The 19,947-nt window shown below is 38.7% G+C and overlaps 1 protein-coding gene and 1 long non-coding RNA gene across 2 annotated transcripts; both read right to left on the bottom strand.

Moving 5' to 3' along the window:
- Positions 1–1,800: 1,800 nt before the first annotated feature.
- Positions 1,801–2,692, bottom strand: LOC121517723. The gene is made up of 4 exons (XR_005992571.1): positions 2,593–2,692; positions 2,469–2,495; positions 2,223–2,245; positions 1,801–2,134 (listed from the first exon to the last, which is right to left on the bottom strand). It is a non-coding gene; the product is annotated as an uncharacterized LOC121517723 (long non-coding RNA).
- A 4,859-nt stretch (positions 2,693–7,551) lies between these two features.
- Positions 7,552–19,849, bottom strand: pa2g4b (proliferation-associated 2G4, b). Its single transcript, XM_041800228.1, has 13 exons — positions 19,633–19,849; positions 18,076–18,204; positions 17,888–17,993; positions 17,706–17,775; positions 15,979–16,071; positions 15,834–15,897; positions 15,661–15,739; positions 15,499–15,577; positions 15,283–15,416; positions 12,439–12,533; positions 8,850–8,977; positions 8,613–8,666; positions 7,552–8,534 (listed from the first exon to the last, which is right to left on the bottom strand). The coding sequence occupies exons 1-13, from the start codon at positions 19,718–19,720 to the stop codon at positions 8,475–8,477; spliced, it is 1,179 nt and encodes a 392-aa protein (XP_041656162.1). The 5' UTR covers positions 19,721–19,849; the 3' UTR covers positions 7,552–8,474.
- Between the last annotated feature and the right edge of the window lie 98 nt (positions 19,850–19,947).

Here is a 19,947-nt window from a genome sequence, read left to right as displayed (position 1 = left end):
CCAACTGTTAAAAAGCACATTTTTTTCTTATTAATTGATGTCACTATTCTGTCCTTACAATACATGCTTTTCCAGTCATCAATTTTATTCTTGACAAAATAGTAACATTTCTATAGCTGTGTAGTAAAAAGTTTTAAACATTTAAAACTGTATGCTGGCAGCTGAAAATTTAGGAGAACTTCTTTGGTGTTTATTCAGATTTTTCTCAGCATCTACTGAGCTCCCAGTGTAAAAAAGAAAGCTGAGATTTTAAATGGTAGCATCTACATAACATACTAAGCAGGGATGCAGATACCGAAACCAGTATTGAGTAACGGTGTGGATACCAAGCCTGAGTCCTCGTACCCATAAAGCATTGCAGATACTGTATTAGGTATCATTTTTAAAGCATGATATAACCCTCACATTATATGTTCAAAGTTGGAGCCATGTCTGTAGTTTGCTGATGTAAAGAAGGATGAAAATAGTAAAGGAGAATAAAATTATACACTTATAACTTGTGAAGAGGAGAGAAAATGAGCATCTAATGAAAATACATTTTCAAAATAATTTCAGAACAATTGTGGCATTATTAAGTACTCATATTTTTACTCAGTATCAGTGAGTATCCATATGTAAGTACTTGTATTAAGCCTGGAAGATGTGTTATCAGTTCACTCCTAATTCTGAGGGAAATGAAAGAGAAATGTTAACGTTTGCAAGGTCATGCTTGCCTCAGCCCCACACTTCAGTCATTTGATGAATGCTCTCTGTCCAAGTCATCAATCTTCAACCCTGCCTGTTTTACCCTTCTAAAATGTTCTGTTTGGACTAATAGGGACACCATTTGCATGCTTGGTTGGTACTTCTGCATTTCTGTATCTATTTTGTCCAGTTAATTAAGTGCAAAGAGAAATCAGCAATCTCATTATAAAGGCAATGATTTAAAGTCCTAAATGGAGATGATGCTACTGTGCAGGCATGTCAGTCGTGCCTTATCTCAGTCCACAGGATGAGCCTGAAGAAGTCCACGTCAGGTCTTCATGAAATATGTCCAGTAGAAGTGTTATGGGAGACTTCTCCCCTACGCAGACACTAAATCGTCATATTTCTTTCTTCTTCTTTAACTGAAATATTTCATATGCTTCCACATAGTTTGATATATTAAAATGTTCTTGTTCTGACAGCGAAACTCTTACAGCTTTATCAGTGCAGATGCAAGCAGAAGACAGGAAACTGTAACAGGGAGCTCTTTCGTTTTCCAGGAACAGCCTGATACAAATCTTGGCTAAAGACAATAAAATATTAAGACAGCCTTGAAGGGCAAAAACAGGATGTATTTTTAAGAGGTTTGTCTTGTGCTCGGCGCTTTATGAAGGTCACAGCACTCACACCCACTCTAGTAATGGGATGTGGGTAGAGTTTGTTGCCTCTCATCTTCAGATCTTGAACTTAATTTTTCCTTCAGACTCTGCAGTTCTAAAGCACAGCATTCACTCCATTCCAAGAACCTCGTTTCTGCTTCTGTTGCATAACAGCAAGTAAATCTGACCAATTTATTTTGATACTTAAGTTTGAAAATAGTCATTTTTCTAAGTACAACTTCAAATGCAGGTCCTTTTTACATTTCAAGACAGTTGTTATACACTTATAGGTGGCGCTTATGTGTAGTTGATCCAATAATAGTTAACCGTTTTTAATGGCACGGCCATCACTACTGGCAGCAATAAGTTCACCTCCTTTTTAACTGCAAAACTAATAACATTTTCCAGATCAGCATTAGTATCAATTATGCAGCTGGTTAAAAAAAATCAAAACGGGTCATTTTCTAAACCAAAACCTTTAATCAACGTATAAACAACAACAAATGACAAAAAGTTGAGGAATTAGGAACAAAGAGTCCAGAAATTCCCAGGAAAAGCCCGTCATCCAGCAGGTCTTGAATCAGCTCTCCAGCATCGAACAGCTGCAGCAGCTCCACCGCCTCAGGTTGCTATGAGGGCCACTGGCCGCAGACTTCACTCCGGAAAGATCCTGGGTCTCGAGCTGAGCTCGCCGGTCTGGTTGTTGGCAACATGCGTAGTCGCAGCCATGGCGTAGAAACCAGACAGCTTACTTGGACCTCTGCCTCATCTTTCTCCTTTTACGCTTCAGCCTAGAAATATCGAGATTATAAACAATGACGTCCATTTTCTAAAAAAATGACCAGATGAAACGGCATGGGTGCAAAACGTGTGTCTTACCTGCGCATGCGCTTCTTTCGCCACTGCAGAAGAGAAACACAAGGTTAGCTGAATTTGACGTTTTAACCATTTACTAGCTGAAAAGTAAGCGTTCAATTCAAAGGAATGGTAATAAGCATTAAATTGAAGTAAATAAATACTAATACATGCTGCTACTCCCTGTCGATATACACTGTAAGCTAGCTAGCCAATGTTAGCACCACTTTAAACTACAATTATATGCCGATATAAAAATAAAACACGGACCTTAGCCCTCATGTCGAGAAGTGGAGGCTGCGGAGAGAGTGAAATAAGACGGATTAACGTTATTTCCTCATTAAACACAATGATTGACTTGGATTCTGATACAAACATTTCAACCTGTACTTACCAACCGCTACGGAATCGTCTCCACTGAGAACGTCATCATTAGGCGACCTATATTTATAGCAGTGGTTTACGTCATTTTAAGTGGACTGTAAACACACTGGAGGCAATCTCAAGAACGGTTGAAGTAATTCTGCATTTACCGCAGCTTTTCTGTAGATTAGCCCGGTCGTTACTTTTATTTTTTCTAATTGTACATTTCGCTCAAGTGTATGTATACAGCAGATATCGCGTCATATGATAAACCGACAACATAGCAGATAGTTTCACACTAAAATATCAAATCTTAATGAATGCCAAAGATCTGGTTCCGTTCTCTTTCTAATATATTGGCCGACATTTCCTTTTGAATTTAAAAGTAGTTTCACGTATTTCCATGCTGCTTGAACCTAACTAGTTGTATTGATTTTGACCGACACATCAAATACAGTGTTTCTTAAATGGTGTAGCTAAGCATACTGATATGTCTTAGTAATTTGTACAAACTTTATTTCCAGGCCACAGCTTTACAAGAACAAAGGATACTTTAACGTGTTAAAGTGGCTATTTTGCATTGACATGAATATGGTGTATCTTGGGCAAAAACGTTTAAAATCCATTGATTAAATACACACGTGGACAAAATTGTTGGTACCCCTCTGTTAATGAAGGAAAAAACCCACAATGGTCACAGAAATAACTTGAATCTGACAAAAGTGATAATAAATATAAATTCATTGAAAATTAAACAATGAAAATCAGACATTGCTTTTGTATTGTGGTTCAACAGAATTATTTAAAAAAAACAAACTCATGAAACAGGCCTGGACAAAAATGATGGTACCCTTAACTTAATATTTTGTTGCACAACCTTTTGATGCAATCACTGCAATCAAATGATTTCTGTAACTTTCAGTGAGACTTCTGCACCTCTCAGCAGGTATTTTGGCCCACTCCTCATGAGCAAACTGCTCTGGTTATCTCAGGTTTGAAGGGTGCCTTCCCCAGACGGCATGTTTCAGCTCCTTCCACAGATGTTCAATAGGATTTAGATCAGGGCTCATAGAAGGCCACTTCAGAATAGTCCAGTGTTTTGCTCTTAGCCATTCTTGGGTGTTTTTAGCTGTGTGTTTTGGGTCATTATCCTGTTGCAAGACCCATGACCTGCGACTGAGACCAAGCTTTCTGACACTGGGCAGCACATTTCTCTCTAGAATATCTTGATAGTCTTGAGATTTCATTGTACCCTGGACAGATTCAAGACACCCTGTGCCAGATGCAGCAAAGCAGCCCCAGAACATAACAGAGCCTCCTCCATGTTTCACAGTAGGGACAGTGTTCTTTTCTTGGTATGCTTCATTTTTGCGTCTGTGAACATAGAGCTGGGCCCCGTTCCTCGTATGTGGTTCAAATAATCAGAGCTTATGTCCTTTTAGCCTGATTCAATTAACGTGATGATTGAAGGCTGGCTAAGTCCGTTCCTCCACGGCTGAATCGCACTAAATCAGTGTCGTTAATTGGAACCAGACATAAGTGATCAAGATACTTGTGCGTGCCTGTTCTTCAGAAAAAAGGGAGCAGTGTAGATAACAGAAATCACGATTGTCTGTCATAATTCATGGCGAATAATAAGGAAAGCACAACATTTTTTACAAAAACAGAGCAGCAAACAATCATGGAGGAGTTTGAAAATTACAAAAACATTGTAACTGTGAAATCCAACACCTCGGCTGCAACAAAGGCGAGACATGCAGCTTGGCAAAGGATTGTGGTCAAGTTAAATGTGCAAGTAAGGAATATGTAGGCCTAGTTATGCGTTGCTGTATAAGGCTATAGCCAAGGCTATTAATTTAAATGTGTGTTTGCCGTAGCCTCGTAGCCTAATGACCTGGATTAATTACTTTCTATCATAATGAAACTTGTGTAAGGTAGCTGTTAGTAAGCTTACTAATTTGAGACAATATATTTTATATAGTCTATAGGTCCAGCTATCTGTTTTCATATTTATATATTGTGCACTTTTTCTCCTCTTATCGCTTCATATAGAACAAACCCAAATGTCAAGCCACCTTGGGAACAAGTTAAAATAAAATACAAGAACATTATTCAGTGTGGTAAGGGAATATTATTTGATCCATGGTGTTAAATTAGAAATGTTCCTTGTATATGCCACACTGCCACCCGCAAAAACCGCAATCCTACACAAAGTTTGAGTAACAGTAAGTGCATGGCTGCGCTGGGTTAACGCCCATTTCCTTGTTTGTCACTGATGTGTGAAACAAATCCATCTGGCGTGTCAGGTCAGCGCTGGGTAGTATTGGCGATGTATGGCCCTATCAGCTGTTGGAAATAAATAATGCCTTGGCGACTGAAACAGTAACGCTCATACAAAAAATCAGTAGAAAACGATAAAGGATCTTGGCGATCTCGGATCAGTCTTTCCCTGTGAAATGCGGCACGGATTATTATTGCTCCTGTTGACTTGGTCTCTCAGGAAGGGAGCTTCCTCCTTTTTTCTTTTGGGGTGTATTTCTTAAGATCCAGCTTCTTGAAATAAACCTGCCCTGGAGCAGGTTTAAGTTTATTGATCTGTTGCTATAGTGATTTAGCTTAACCTGCTTCGAGACACAGAACAAGCCTGACATGATGTCAGGTTATCCTGAAATTATCCAGCTGAGTTAGCCAGGTATGAGGAATGTGGGCCCAGAAGCTTTGTGGCTTGTCAACATGCAGTTTGGCAAATTCCAGTCTTGCTTTTTTATGATTTGTTTTCAACAGTGGTGTCCTCCTTGGTTGTCTCCCATGAAGTCCACTTTGGCTCAAACAACGACAGATAGTGTGATCTGACACTGATGTACCTTGACCTTGGAGTTCACCTTTGATGTCTTTGGAGGTTGTTTTGGGCTTTTTTGTTACCATTCGTATTATCCGTCTCTTCAATTTGTCATCAATTTTCCTCCTGCAGCCACGTCCAGGGAGGTTGGCTACAGTCCTGTGGATCTTAAATTTCTGAATAATATGTGCAACTGTACTCACAGGAACATCAAGCTGCTTGGAGATGGTCTTATAGCCTTTACCTTTAACATGCTTGTCTATAATTTTCTTTCTAATCTCCTGAAACAACTCTCTCCTTTGCTTCTTCTGGTCCATGTTTAGTGTGGTACACACGTCACCAAACAGCACAGTGACTACTTGTCACACTTTAAATAGGCCGACTAACTGATTACAAGTTTGTAGACACCTGTGATGCTAACCAGAGGACACACCTTGGTTGAACATGTCCCTATGGTCAAATTATTTTCAATCTTTTCTAGGGGTACCATCATTTTTTTCCAGGCCTGTTTCATGAGTTTGGTTTTTTTTTCAACAATTCTGTTGAACCACAGTTCAAAAGCAATGTCTGATTTTCATTGGTTAATTTTCAATGAATTTTTATTTATTATTACTTCTGTCAGATTCAAGTTATTTCTGTGACCACTGTGGGTTTTTCTTTCATTAACAGAGGGGTACCAACAATTTTGTCCAGGTGTGTAGATGTAAATGTACGCCCACAGATTTGGCTTGGCCCATGACAAATCCAGAGAATGGGTCATCCTCAGTTGTGATTTATTATAAAGTATATTTAACACATTTTGGCAATATTAATCAATTTTGCAACTTTTTAAAATCCCATTCTCTGCCTATGTTTAAGCCATTTTGCCAGTTCCTGTGCATTTTGGACACTTCTAACCTCTTTTCAACCAATTTTTTTATTTCAGCCAATTTTAACACCTTTTAATGGCTATTTTGCTAATTCAACCACATCTCACTATTTCTTTATGCCCATTTTGCCTCAGTTCCCCTGTTTTGCAACTAATAGCTGCTTTTCACCACAATTTAGGCCCTTTTGGGCAAATTTGAACTACATTTCACTTTTTCACCCAGTCTAACAAATTTGTAACCATCTTTGACCACCTTTCTGTTTTTGCCAGTTTAAGTGTTTTTCCCATTTTTTACCACTTAGAACACATTTTTGCCACTTTCAATCAATTTCATTTTAAGAAACAGGGTTTATATTCTATCACATAAACAAAACTTTTTTTTGCCTGAATAAGTAAATATGAATTTAAACTTTCAAATCAAGGTTGATTATAGAGGTCATGCTCTATTTTTTAATGTCAAGTTTGCACTTTGTAGCTGGCTGGATGTTTCAAGTGTTTATGTCTAGTATTCTCTTAAAAGTTCCCAATTTGACTTGGATAAATCCTGACAATAACTGTAACTGCCTCTCTTAGTGAGTCATCTGTTTGTTTCCCATCGAAAAGTACCAATGCGGAACTAAAGTTTGGTAATTAATGTTCTGCCTTGTACATAATTAGAAGGCACCTTTAGGAGAAGCGAGAAGACATGATAAAGTGAGTAAAGTTTGAACACATATAATACTGTAAAGTAAATGAAAAGGAAGACAAAGACGAGAAGATATCCAAGATTAAGCCCCCTTTAATGACAAGCAGGCTAAGAGGCAAGTTTCCATTTGTTTTGTGTGACAATGTAGAGCACTTTGCTTAAACGCGTGTGAATTGCTATGCAAATTACGTTCGTATGCCAATTGGCACGTATTGTCGCGTTATAGATGTATTGTCTGTGCTGTTTTTAAGTGCATAGGTTATACAATCTGTGGAGTATTGAGACAGTATACAATGTGTTTATTTTATGATGTAAATATGTGCTGCAGTTCTTTAGTTTAAGTAGCAGCATTGAAAGCTAGGGAAGCTACATTGTAGACATTGTAAACCATTCATTTCATTACTTGTTTATTTTGTTTCTTTACCCAGTTCTCACGGGTTGGCCAGAAATTAAAGTACACCCCGTTTTTTTTAACCAAGACCTCATGACTCTTGCATTCATTGGAGGGAGCTACAGTAACATTGAATCATGGAGTGTTAAGAATTTTAAAAATCACAGTCATTCATTACAACAATGAGCTGAAACACAACCACAGAAATGATGTCAGGTGGCTTTTTAATGTTTCCAAAAATAGTCTCTGAAACTGGGATATGTTTTACAAAAGTATCCATATATCTAACAGATATGGACTTCTTATGTAAACACAGACTGTCAGACTCAGCGGTGGCACCAGAAGACTTAATGTTGAACCCTTGGCAGGAATTAGACCACAACTGAAAAAAGAAATTCATTTTCACTAGTTTAATCACTCAACAATGACTAAGTTTTACAAACTGTTAGCTGAGTAACCTACAGTAGTTGCCTCAAGGTATATACACAATCTACTCGCAGATGGATCTAAGCAAAAGGTGTATAAATGTGGTAATTAGGCTGAGTTCACTGGTGATTTATATTAATAATGCCACACTCAAAAATTTTTAAGAATTTCATGATAACCCAGGTTCAAGACAATGTTGCACATTTCTGCCCCCAACACTCATTTCAAAATGCATGGCGAAAGGTCTATGACCTCAAGGAAGAAAATCCCTTACAATTACACTGACAGTGTTGTGCATTCATTATCCTCGGCCGCTCTGTCAGACTCATTTTATTTTCATTTCTTTTACTACAGTTAATGGGAGACATAGGGACGAAGGCCCAAGGTCAGTCAAATGGTTCAATGTTCCAGTGAATTATTTCCCTTACAAAAACCATCCTCTTTAATAACAGAGTGGTGTCCCCTATTAATAAAAGAAGGCTGTTTGAAGGGCTGTGAGATTTATTAGGAATACACATGTGAGTGTGTTTTAGGTGGGGTGACAGATTTTAGGAGCAGCATCATCCCAGACTGACATCACTTAGATTCAGAGGTATTCACAGCGGCAACGCCAGCAAGTGCCTCAGACAGCTGGGACTGAAGGATTCATAATGTCTGTTCTTTGGGCCATCAGATGTCGGTCGGAATTTCTTGCAGAGTGAAATTTACTCTGCTGCTTCAGTCTCCACTGCCTGTCCTGTTGCGCTCTCAACAGTCTTTGAGGCCTTAAAAAAGAAGGACAGATTTAAATTTGGAGTCCATATGCTTATGAAGTACATAAAACACACTGCTGTTGAACTCACCTTCTTTTTCTTCTTCTTCTGGGTCTTTCGGCTGGCTGAGCTTTGAAGCAAGGCCTTTAAATTGGGGAAAAAAATAGACAAAAATGACTTACAGACGCCAAAGGAAGATCACCCCATGCATCAACAAATAATGGCTTTTGAAGTGCTTAGTCAGCTAACAGCATGCTTCAACAGCCTTCTTATCGTAGTTTATTCTCAGTATAGGACGCAATTTTCCACCCATCAATCACATTTTACCTTCAGCTCTGGGTCCTCCACTTCATGCTCAGACTTGTAAAGTTCTGGCTCAAAGAGGCTGTTTGTGATTCGCAGAGGTCCATTAGCCATGAGCAGCACGGTGAACTTAAATTGAGCGACAAATTCACCTGAGGAAATAGAGGGTTAAAAAAGATGCATTAAACAGTGACACTCGGTAGACAATTTAACATGCTAACATGGACTGACTGAATCAACAGTACTTGGGGAGTATTAAAACAAAGCTTAAATGGTTGTTCAACAATTTTACACAACTAGAAAGTGAGCTATAACTGGGATTTTTTGTATAGACGAATCCGAAGAAACACCGGAAGTTGACTAGCCGCCATTACTGCATCGGACTCTCGCCAGTTAAGCCATGCATTCTAATGAAATATGACTTGTAAAGTGAACGTTCCTTCTTTTGCCATGACTTTCAATTTAACTTTATTTTACTCAAGTTAGAGGACATGGTACACAACATATGGATTTCACAGCTGATTTAAAATCATCACAAACTTAAGATATGCACGTAACGAGCAACTATTAGAAAAAAATAGGTTTTTGCCAGTACATACTTACCTACAGTTTTATATTACGCTAACTAATTTGAATAGAATGTCGTTAAACAGTCTTTAATCTTTTACGGACGCTGGGTTTATGTTAGCCGACATTGTTTGTTTCGGACATTATGACACGTAACTGCCAAGCAGATAAAGATATGATCGTCTGACATGTCCAGCTGGAAAATATGCCAATTGCTAATTAAACAGCAAGTAATTACATATTTTATTTCCATAAAGAAGCATTAGTTAAAGATTGAACAGTTCAAATACAAACTAGAAGTCATTCTTCTATGACCTACATTTTTTGTGAGAGCATACTCCTTCCTGCTCAGTGCTCAGGTTTATTGATCTACATAAGCAGCACGTGGCTAATTAAATATTCATGACATCAACAGAACTAGAGGGGAGTTGACAGACAAAACTATGCAGGATAATTGGCAGTATAGAAGGATTTTGAATCAGTCAAGGATGCAGCGAATAATGAAGCAGAAGCATGGAGGACTGAAGACAGCTTAGCGACACAAACATGAAGAAGTAGCAGCTGAGTGAGGAGACTGGGCTAGACCCTTGGAAAAAGCTGTACTGGACTTTTGAAGAGTAGGTAAATCTACCTGTGGCCAATTCTCAAAAATAAAGGACTGTATTTAAAACGGATTTGGAGTCACGCAGGAAGGAACAGATCTTTTTGGCTGAGGAGGACAGCACAGACTTGTTTACATGAAGCTGGTTAACATGATCAGGGCTATCCAGGCTAACAGCAGTAAAGACGTAACTTCAACTGCTGGAGGGATAAACAAGAAAAGGACAGCACTAAACTATCAACAGGGGACGTTTTTTTCTTCAACTATTCCAAGAATAAGGATAGCTGGATCTTAAAGTTGTAAGCTGACAGCGGTTTCAGCTGAATACATCAGCTTATGAGGATCAAAATCGCCAATTAGGTAAGCAACAAAGTTCATTTAAAATGCAGAGTTTTACCACAGTGTCTGACATTAACCTGCTGCTGGTTAGCGGTTTGGTATAACGATTTGTTTTTTTTCTGTAGAGGATATTTGGCTGTTGTACACTGCTAATGGTGGCTAACGAGCTAAGGGCTAAATGGGAGCTAACACGAAGCTACGTGTTGTTTAATGTGTCAAACATAAACTGCATATGTAAGGAGCAGCTGGTCACACTTTATTATGTTTTCTATTTGACTGACATGCAAATAAATGATATAATGACTTTTCTCAGTCATTTTCAGGTTCCGGTCATGTATAATCTGTGTTAGAAGGCTGTAATGACAGGATGGACAGCTCGGATTAAGGCTGGTTCGGTTTTTACAGTTTTGGACTCAGGTCAGGTTTTGTACAGAAATATGTTGCTCTTGTCTTGACATGAAACTGGATCACAGTGTTTGTGTCTGTTGCTTTTAATGCTGGTTATGTCCGTTAGTTGTACATGAGTGGAATTCTGGAGGTCAGTCAGCTGTGAGAGTCTAGTGTGAGCGCTGGATCTAAGTTCACCTTTTTACTGTATTTCTAAAATAGATAGAAGACATGGGTAAAATATATTTAATTTGTAAAATATAACTGAAGTCATAGCCCTTGGATTATGGTTCCCTTGTGGTTCTGTAACGTTTTTATTCCAAACATATCTGCTGCTGTCACAGCCAGCAGGTGGTAGTGGACACTGCAGTTCCATCGCAGTAATGGCGGCCGCTCAAGATGGCAGCATAGGATTGGTCTATAATAACACTACCTGGGCCATGACTTTGTAATAAGCCCATTTTTGTAAGGCTTGTTTTAATTATGATAATTTTAAGCCAAATTTTTGGCTTGATTTGCCCCTATCCCAAATGATCGGGGCATGACAGGACAGGAATTAGGCTACCTAATTCAGAATGGTACACTTCAAAGAGTGTTTTATGCTCATGATTCCAGGTCATGCTGTCTCTGACAGCCAGTGAGAGCAAGCACATTATGTAGTGTCAACAACCAGATGTCATGCACGTTTACAGCTCACAAACATGGCAGCAAACATAAACACAAATATACTGTCTTCTCAGCCAGTATTTTATTTAACCTATATTTAACCAGGTTAGTCCCATTGAGATCAAAGATCTCTTTTTCAAGTATTTCACCTATATGATTTTTTCCATTATTTGTTTTTGGAAAACCAGGAAAGCCAGCTGAGGATGCTGAGTGTCCTTCATATTTATTTTTCTTTTCAAGTCAAACTTGATCACGTGAGATTCTGTCTGATCTTATGTTTGTAGAATCCCCTCATTATTACAGGTGTGTGCTTTTACAGTCTGGGGAAATCGTCTAGTGCAGTGGTTCTCGACTGGTCCAGCCTCTGGACCCACCAATATCTTTGATGACCAATCCCAACCCAAATTTCCAAAAGCATCAACAACGCATTTTTATTAAATGAAAATGTTGCACAGAAGATCTTAGAGGAACAGAATTTTTGATAGGAAAAAGACGCAGGACAAAACCGGCATGTTTTACACCCCCTTTCCCCATGATGACTATTTTCCAGATTTTCCAGAGATCCTGAGAAATTACTTATTATCTTTGGAAAAAGCAGCTTAATTTTTGCAAGAGTAGGAGATAAATTAGTCTAAATATTAATAAAACATTTACATTTACCCATTTTCACAATAAAACTGAGTAAAATAAAAGGTATGGATGTATGCTCTTTGCCACCATTTTTTTCCAGACACACATTCACGGCCCACGAAAAATTGCTCCGTGACCCACTTTTGGGTCTCGACCCACCAGTTAAGAACCACTGGTCTTGTGTACACGTTTGGAGGAATATGATGCTAAAAATCAGTTGAATCTGTCCATTTGTTTGTGGTCTCCCATAGTTTTCAAAGAGTCAAAATCTGGAAACTATCCCGCTTTTAGTCAGCCAAAGATGTGTAAATAAAATAAAATCTGACACACTTTTGAGCTTTACTTGCTTTTGTTCACAGACAGACAAACCAAATTCTTCATGCTCATTGAACACTTCAATCATGCCAGTATTGTTCTGCTCACCCTCCTTCTCATGCAGCACATTGAACGGCTGCACCAACTCATGTTTGGCACACTCCACCACGCCCAGCCTGGCTTTGCTTTCTTCCTCAAAAGCTCTGAGACATAAACAGAACAAAGAAAAATTAGGGATGAAATTGAGATGTCATCAAGTCATCAATAATTGCCTGAATACACTGTTTCTACTCATTTTTCCCGTGATAACAAGTAATCATTGTTTTCTCAAGACTTCAACTTAAATTTCCTGTTATTTTGGGTTAACAAACAAACATTATTACAGGTTTGATGCCTTGTGATAGATTATCTTCTGGCAGTCGAGATAACAAAACGGGCTGGTCACAGTGAAATGCCAGACTACAACATGCCATAATGCCATTAGCCATACTTATGAGGTCAGTTTATCTTTTAACTGTGTTTGATTCGTGCTTTTGCAACTTCAGGAATCCAAAATAATTAACGTTAAGATCTCAAGAAACAACCAGAAATTGACATTATCACTGGAAAATGGTGCAAATAGAGTCACGTGGTTCTTATGGAATTCTAAAAATCAAATTTAAGACTTTCTAAGACCTGAAGTGAGAAAAATTGATAACGCCACGTATGAAGTGCAGCAAATGGTCAAAAAGGAAAGACTAGTGAAATTTCTTGGTACATCTGACCACAGCTGAATTCTAAATATTTCTGGCACATTCAATGCCTCTATTCTATAAATATACTGTATAGCAATAATTATCTTATAATCATACTTATAATCTGGTTAAAAGAGTGTACAGTCCAGAGCTTTATGTCACTCTAAACCTAACTAGGGCTCAGAGATCTGTCTGTGCTCAGCTCAGATGTGGCATCCTTCCTCTTGCTCTGGAAACAGGTCGCTTCCATGCTGTTCCTGAGGAAGAGCGAATGTGTGTGTTGTGTGATTTGGGTGAAGTTGAAAATGAAATGCACTTTTTATTCTATTGTTCTCTGTATCACAACCTAAGATGTCAGCTTTTCTATGTCTGATGAAGAAAGACTCAAATTTTTGTTTACTCACAAAGTGTTTCAACTTGCACAATTAGTGCTGAATGCTTTTCAACAGCGTAAGAGGACACTTTATATTTGACTAAAGCTACTGTCTAATAACAAGTGTAAAGTCTAATTGCAAATGAGCAACATTTTGCTAACACTTGATCTGTTCCTGTCTGATATGTACTGTGATGAGTTGCTCTCATTTTTGCTTGATTGCTCTTATTTGTTTTGTATTTCAGTGTCTTGTAAGCCCGTGAGGGCTGGGCACCTCTTTTGGTGTATGGCATGATGAAATAATAATAAAATAAAACTAAAATTAAAAATGATCAAAAAGAATTTTCACAGGTGTGCTAAGCTGATTTTAAACAGTTGAATTATTAAAGACAATACCTTTGTTATCAGGGAAGGCCAGTCAAAATAAGGTTTGATGTACACTATTAAGCAGACAACATGGGAGCAGTGAGGTTAGAGAACTGGACTAATGTTACAAAGGAGTAGCACCTTTATCTAATCAGCAGTCATGCAGTAAGAGAGGAAATTTTGATCATCCAACACTTAATTTCCTGCATTCTGGTGAATATTTCTGAGACATTTTGTGATGGAAATTCATTTAGAAATACAAAATTACTGATCAATAATCAAGAAAAGAATACCATTTCTTTTATAAAGCTTAAATTACAGTTAGCTTTAACTTATTTTAACAAAACTAAAAGTGGTGTTTTTTTTATCATTTTAAAATGGAACAGTTTTATGTCAAACACGAATCACAGGAGAGAGTTCTGTTTACTGCTCTAACTCATTTATATCTGATGTAACATTCATATCCTTTTACCTTCAAAACTTGATGTAATGTAAGCAATGATTTTTACTATATCTGTCTGATGAACTGCAACGCATTTCACTAAAATACACTCTGAAAGGCGGATCAAAAATACTTTGGCTTCAGCCTCTTAAGCTTCCATACACAAAATCTGAAGGATGACAGGTTTTGAAAGTTGAGCAGTGACAAAGATGGTGGCCACAGCAGTTAACAACAATGGCCACAATGGCTTATTAATGTTGCACAGAAAGTCTCTTAATACCATTTTTTAAAAACTGATACACTTGACAAGTTTGAAAACCTTAAAAACTCACTGTTCCACTCAAACTCTTCCTGCCTCTCTCCCTGCATCAGTGACTGGTTTTCAAGCTTTTCAGATAATTTATCTTTTTTTTGGCATTCAATTATCAACATACTGCATTCATTGATTCGTCTGTATGAATGCCCGGATACATCTGCCAGTTTGTGAGCGCTTTGCTGTTTGTGGTAAGATGTTGATTTGTTAACATGAGATTGCTGTTTTCTCTCAAATGTAACATGCCATGGGTCTTAATATCAGTTTAGTAATAGGATATCAAGGCACATTGTGCTTACAAAGAGGGAAAGAGACACAGCAATGAAGAAGCGTATGCAGCTACCATTTTTCCAGTGTTTTCTGGGACAGCACGTAATAACAATGAGTCTTGTCTGTGTGGTTGAATACATTTCTTCTTTACCTTAAACCAATTCACTAATATCTCTCTAACACTGAAGGCTCACACTGAGGGGCAGGGCTGGCACATGTTACATGCAAAAAAGAAAGATTTAAATCAAATACATTTAGCTATAAAACAAAAATTGGATAGACACATATCTTAGTCTAAGTGTCTTCTAAAATTCAAAACCTCTCACGGGTAAAAATAAGACTTTTTAAGACTATTCAAGATCAGCAGGAATCCTGTAATCAGGTTGCATATCCACTTAGAATGTAATGTTTAAAAGAAAAAAGTGAAGTATCTGATTTGAAGGTGAGCTGCTACCTCAGAGTGAAAGGCATTGTATCGAAGCGTCTCTCCACCTCGCTGAAGAACATTCGAGATGCCTTCATCTTCAACCCGTACATCTTGTTGGGGTTTCTTTTGTAAACGGTGGTCCTCTGACCTGCATCTTTCGCCTAAATCCAGAAACAAAAACATGAATTCCTTGCCTTTGTGGGACTTTGTAAATCAATCAATAAAAAAAAAAAGTCCCCTCACCTTCCCCTCTCCAGTGCTGAGCAGCACGTCCACAGCATATACCTCATGCACCTCAAACTCAGCCTTCTCGTGGTCCTTTCTACAGAGACAGAAGTTGAAGCTCATCAGAAAGTTTAACACTCATAAGGTCACTGAAGACAATCTGTTGCTGAGTGAACTCACTTTTGCTGGTCCGTTGGGTTCTGGATGATCGTTTTCTCCCCATCGATCACGTGTTGTTTGAGCTGATGGGACAGCATGCCTAAAAAGAATGAAGGAACACAATCAGCTGAGCATGTCAAACTAAAATCAGTCAATGTAAGCAGTGGAGCTTGAAGGTGCTCAAGAACACTCACCCTCAATAGGGGCGCACTTGAATGACTTTGCAATCTTGTTCCAGGCTTCTGTTACCTGTGTGTTCTGGCAGAGGAGACATAACATGTTTTAGAAGAGCTGTAACAGTGGTGCTGTTAGTCTCAGTGGTAATGATGGGAGTTATACCTGGTTTCCTGGTTTAACAAGACGGAGAGCTGCCTCAGCACAGAGATGAGCTGCTTTAACAACATCAGCCTTCCGTCCTGTCAGAGGATTTTCCTAAAGTGACACAAAGAAACTTCAAGAGTTGCTGAGAGATTAAAGAACAAAAAATAGTGCAGCTGAAGGGGACGGGACTACAAATAAATTATATCATATAACCTTAGAACCATCTAAATTCAGGATTTTGTACATCAAATTCAAGTTCAGCATCACACCACACCACTGTATCTCTGCCTACACAAGTCTCACAATTATTTGTGGAAAACACCTTTACCAGAGAGCTTTGCTAAATACCACAACACTCTTAGTGTTTCATCTGTCGCTTCAGTATTTATCGAACCAAATGTTTGATGGACATTAGAGAATCAAGCTGAGCTTAAGTAACCTGGATCTCAGTCCAGCGCCCAAGAAGCTACACCAGTCATCTTGGAAAACAATTAGTAGTTATATGCAGTTAGAAAAAAGTGGGGGCTGTATGAAGCTCTATACCAGGATGGATCCAGCAGCATTTTAAAGGAGTGACAGAGATACAGGCTTGCAGTACAAAACAATTTATCACATTCTATGAATAACCGCAGTGAAGGCAGATAAAAACGCATCAGACTCAGTACGCAAGGCTGAGTGTGTGACGTTTTTTTTTTTTTGATTGTGGATCCAGAGGGGGGGGAAAAAAAAACAAAAAAAAAAAGGGGCATTAGAAAATAACGGAACCAGTGTGCAAAGACCTTAACACATATAGATAATGCAGCTGGGATGCATGCTTGTTTTATAGGGCTGTGTTAGCTCAAATGTGCTTTTGTCTGTACATTTCCTTTACCTCGTCAAGTGTTTTAAATAAGGAGGTGTATCAAACTCGTTTGCTGATAAAGTACTGTGCTTTGGTGATGGCCGGATTCAGGTATATTTGTTGTGTATCAGTGTGGGATGGGTCATGTAAATTCATTCATTGAATATTCTTTCATACAACTGGTTAACTACTTTCTAAATCAACAGGGAGAAGATCTCCAGTAACTAGCTGAAAAGAGCCATATTGCCATCTACCTAAGCAGTCAGACATGCACTTGTTAATATGTTGATTCTCCAGCTGTGCATGTTTGCTGGGGTAGGAACAGTCATCAAGTTAAACTGCCTAATGGAGCTAGAACTATAGCTCATCTTTGCCATGTATGTGAACCTGCTGAGTGATTTTTCCTTTAATGTGTAAATTGGGTTTAACTGGTTTTCATCAGTATGTCTGTTTTGGAGGGAAGAGGACTATTTTGGATCATTTAGCTCCTGGTTGGAAAATTCTTAAGCTGTCAACAGTCAGAAATTCCCAATCTACCCATAAGCAAGTGGTAGCTCACCTCACTACCTCTCCTGCCATTCTAGTAATGCAGCAGAAGACTACTGGAAAGTCACAAATTTTCAAATGTCTCTGTAAAGCGAAGAAGACCTCTGGTTTTCTTGACCAAAATGACCTTGTAATTATCTGCAGCCATGCTGTTGCTCTTGCCTTGTCCCATCTATAATGACACAGCTAAAAACAATCATGCAGAAATGCACCGGAGAGTAAAAATGCAAGTCCGGGCTTGGTGGACTTGAGTAACCTTTAAATTACAGACTCAAAGATGCAGCCCAAGATATGATTGCTCTTTTGTGAATTAGAGCTATTGAGCAGGTCTATTTTTTCTTCAACAGTGATGACTTACCTTGGTCACTCCAACAACAAAGCTGTGAGCCACATTTGAGATGAAGCCATCAACGTGCACACCTAGATCACTGCCAACAGAAAAGGAAAACAGTCATTTGACATTCATTCAAATTTAAAATAAATGATACACTGTGATCTGTCTTGAATTCAGGGTGAGCAGGCAAACATTTGATCGCTCACATTTTGACAAGGTCCTCATCCTTCAGTATGACATCAGGGTCGCTCTTCAGGGGGGAGTGATGGCATACACAGTTATTGACTGACACACAAGTAGGAAAAGCGATACCTGCAAAAGAAAGAGAGTGAACGATGGAGTGCTAAGCAAGAGATAATGATTTTCAGTGATGAATGCAGTGCACAGGACTTACCTTTCTTCATTTCTTTCTCCTTTTTGAAGACTTTCCCAGTTTCTGCCATGATGAAGGCATCTCCCTTTTCACATAGGCTGAGCACAGAGACTCCAGCCAAAGCTGCCCCAACAACCATTTTCAGAGCCTCTGCAGGACAAAGATAAGACATCAGCATAGTGTGAAGACGCTATTCAAGAACAAGAACATATTTGCCATTACCGTGCTGGCTATTTTGGTGTCTTACAACTGATAAAATTTGCCTGATGTCAGTTAAGATTGAGTTTGGATAAAGTGTCAACCAAGTTATAGATACTTTAGTTAACATCAGGATGCTGCGACTGATGATTATGATCTATAGGAGGATAGTAGCAATATAATTAGATGTCACATTGAGTAAGTGGGACAGCTGTCATATGCAACATACAAAATTACAAGCACACAGACTTTCAAAAATGCAAAGTACCAACATCTTACAATTATTTTCACACTTCAGCAGGGATACCACCTTGTTGAAAATGATTAATTTACTGTGATTTTTCGTTGAGCCAGTGAATTTTGAACATCCAAGATTTTGGAAAAATTATGGATTGTTTTCAAAGATTATTTTTTTGCCTTTATTCAGACAAGATTGCTGATGAGAGACAAGAAGGACATGTGTACAGAACCTGCATATCAACAGTGAAATTATGGCTATGCATAAAGTGTAATGTTAAACTGGGGGTCCAACAGGTGTTTGTGTAATCCTTGACAGTGACAATGGGAAATGACCTATTAGTGCCCAAATAAAATTAAAAACAATGAGACTGAAACTTAAACAATGCTAGAAAATAAACACCTATTGACTGCACATTTAAGCTGTTGATACTGTTGGATATAAACGCTTTTAAACAACAACAACAAAAAAACTCTGTATCTTTTGTATTTTTAATTAATTCTTTAAATTTGGTATTTAATAGTTATGACGTTAAGCTGAGTTTGTAGCTTTTTTTTATTATTAGTAATGTCCTGTAGTTTGTAATTGACGCATGTTGTCTTAATTTCCCCCCTGATTAACACTAATAGTTAGTTTAAATGAGACATTTAAGACAACCAGGTTTCCCTTAAGGTCTTTTAAATGGTATAACAATTGGTTTAGCTTCGATTAAGCTCTGTGTATTTATTTAAAAGCCAGTCGTCCACTTGTTGGAACAACCCAAAGGGTCATGCATTTTTGCACTTGTCATTGTTATCTGTAACGTTAGCAGCAATGGCTAGCTAACGCTTGCTAGTGAGGTAGCTCAGCGACAATGCTAGCAACCCAACAGTTAGCTTACTATGCTAATGTGACAGCAACGTGATGTGAATCAAATAAGAGCTACTACTAAATAAAAATCTGCTTACATATAAAACTGGATTCATGTTTCTTCTTTTACAAGCAAATAACCGCTGCCTAGCACAGTCTCCAGTTGGCACAGCTGCGGCACATGGCACAGCTGCTGCCTGGGTATGACTAGCTGACACCGCTAGCTAACATTAGACGGATACTGATACTTGTGGACCGTTGAGCCAAACCGGCACGATAACGCAATGACTTACGATTCGCAATCTCTGCCCCCATCTTGTACTTGGTGACCACCAAGTCATCGGCGATGGTCTGCTCCTGTGTCTCGTCATCTCCAGACATGATGGCAGTGTGTCCGCGAACTCAGAGTAACTTTTTCCCCGGCGGGTGTCAGCCAGCCACAGTATGGACCACGCTGCTCTCTGCACCGGCCCGCCCGACTACAGCAGGCAGCCCTCGACCACTAGATCCCGCCTGCTGCCAAAGAGGCAATCTGCAGTCAAGAAAGTTCACCGTCTAGCGTGGTGAGGTGAGTGTAAATGCCCGAAACCAATGGTGATGTTAAAATC

This window comes from Cheilinus undulatus, linkage group 11 (assembly GCF_018320785.1).
Source record: "Cheilinus undulatus linkage group 11, ASM1832078v1, whole genome shotgun sequence".
NCBI classification, from domain to species: domain Eukaryota; kingdom Metazoa; phylum Chordata; class Actinopteri; order Labriformes; family Labridae; genus Cheilinus; species Cheilinus undulatus.
This window is presented reverse-complemented; position numbering and strand designations above follow the sequence as displayed.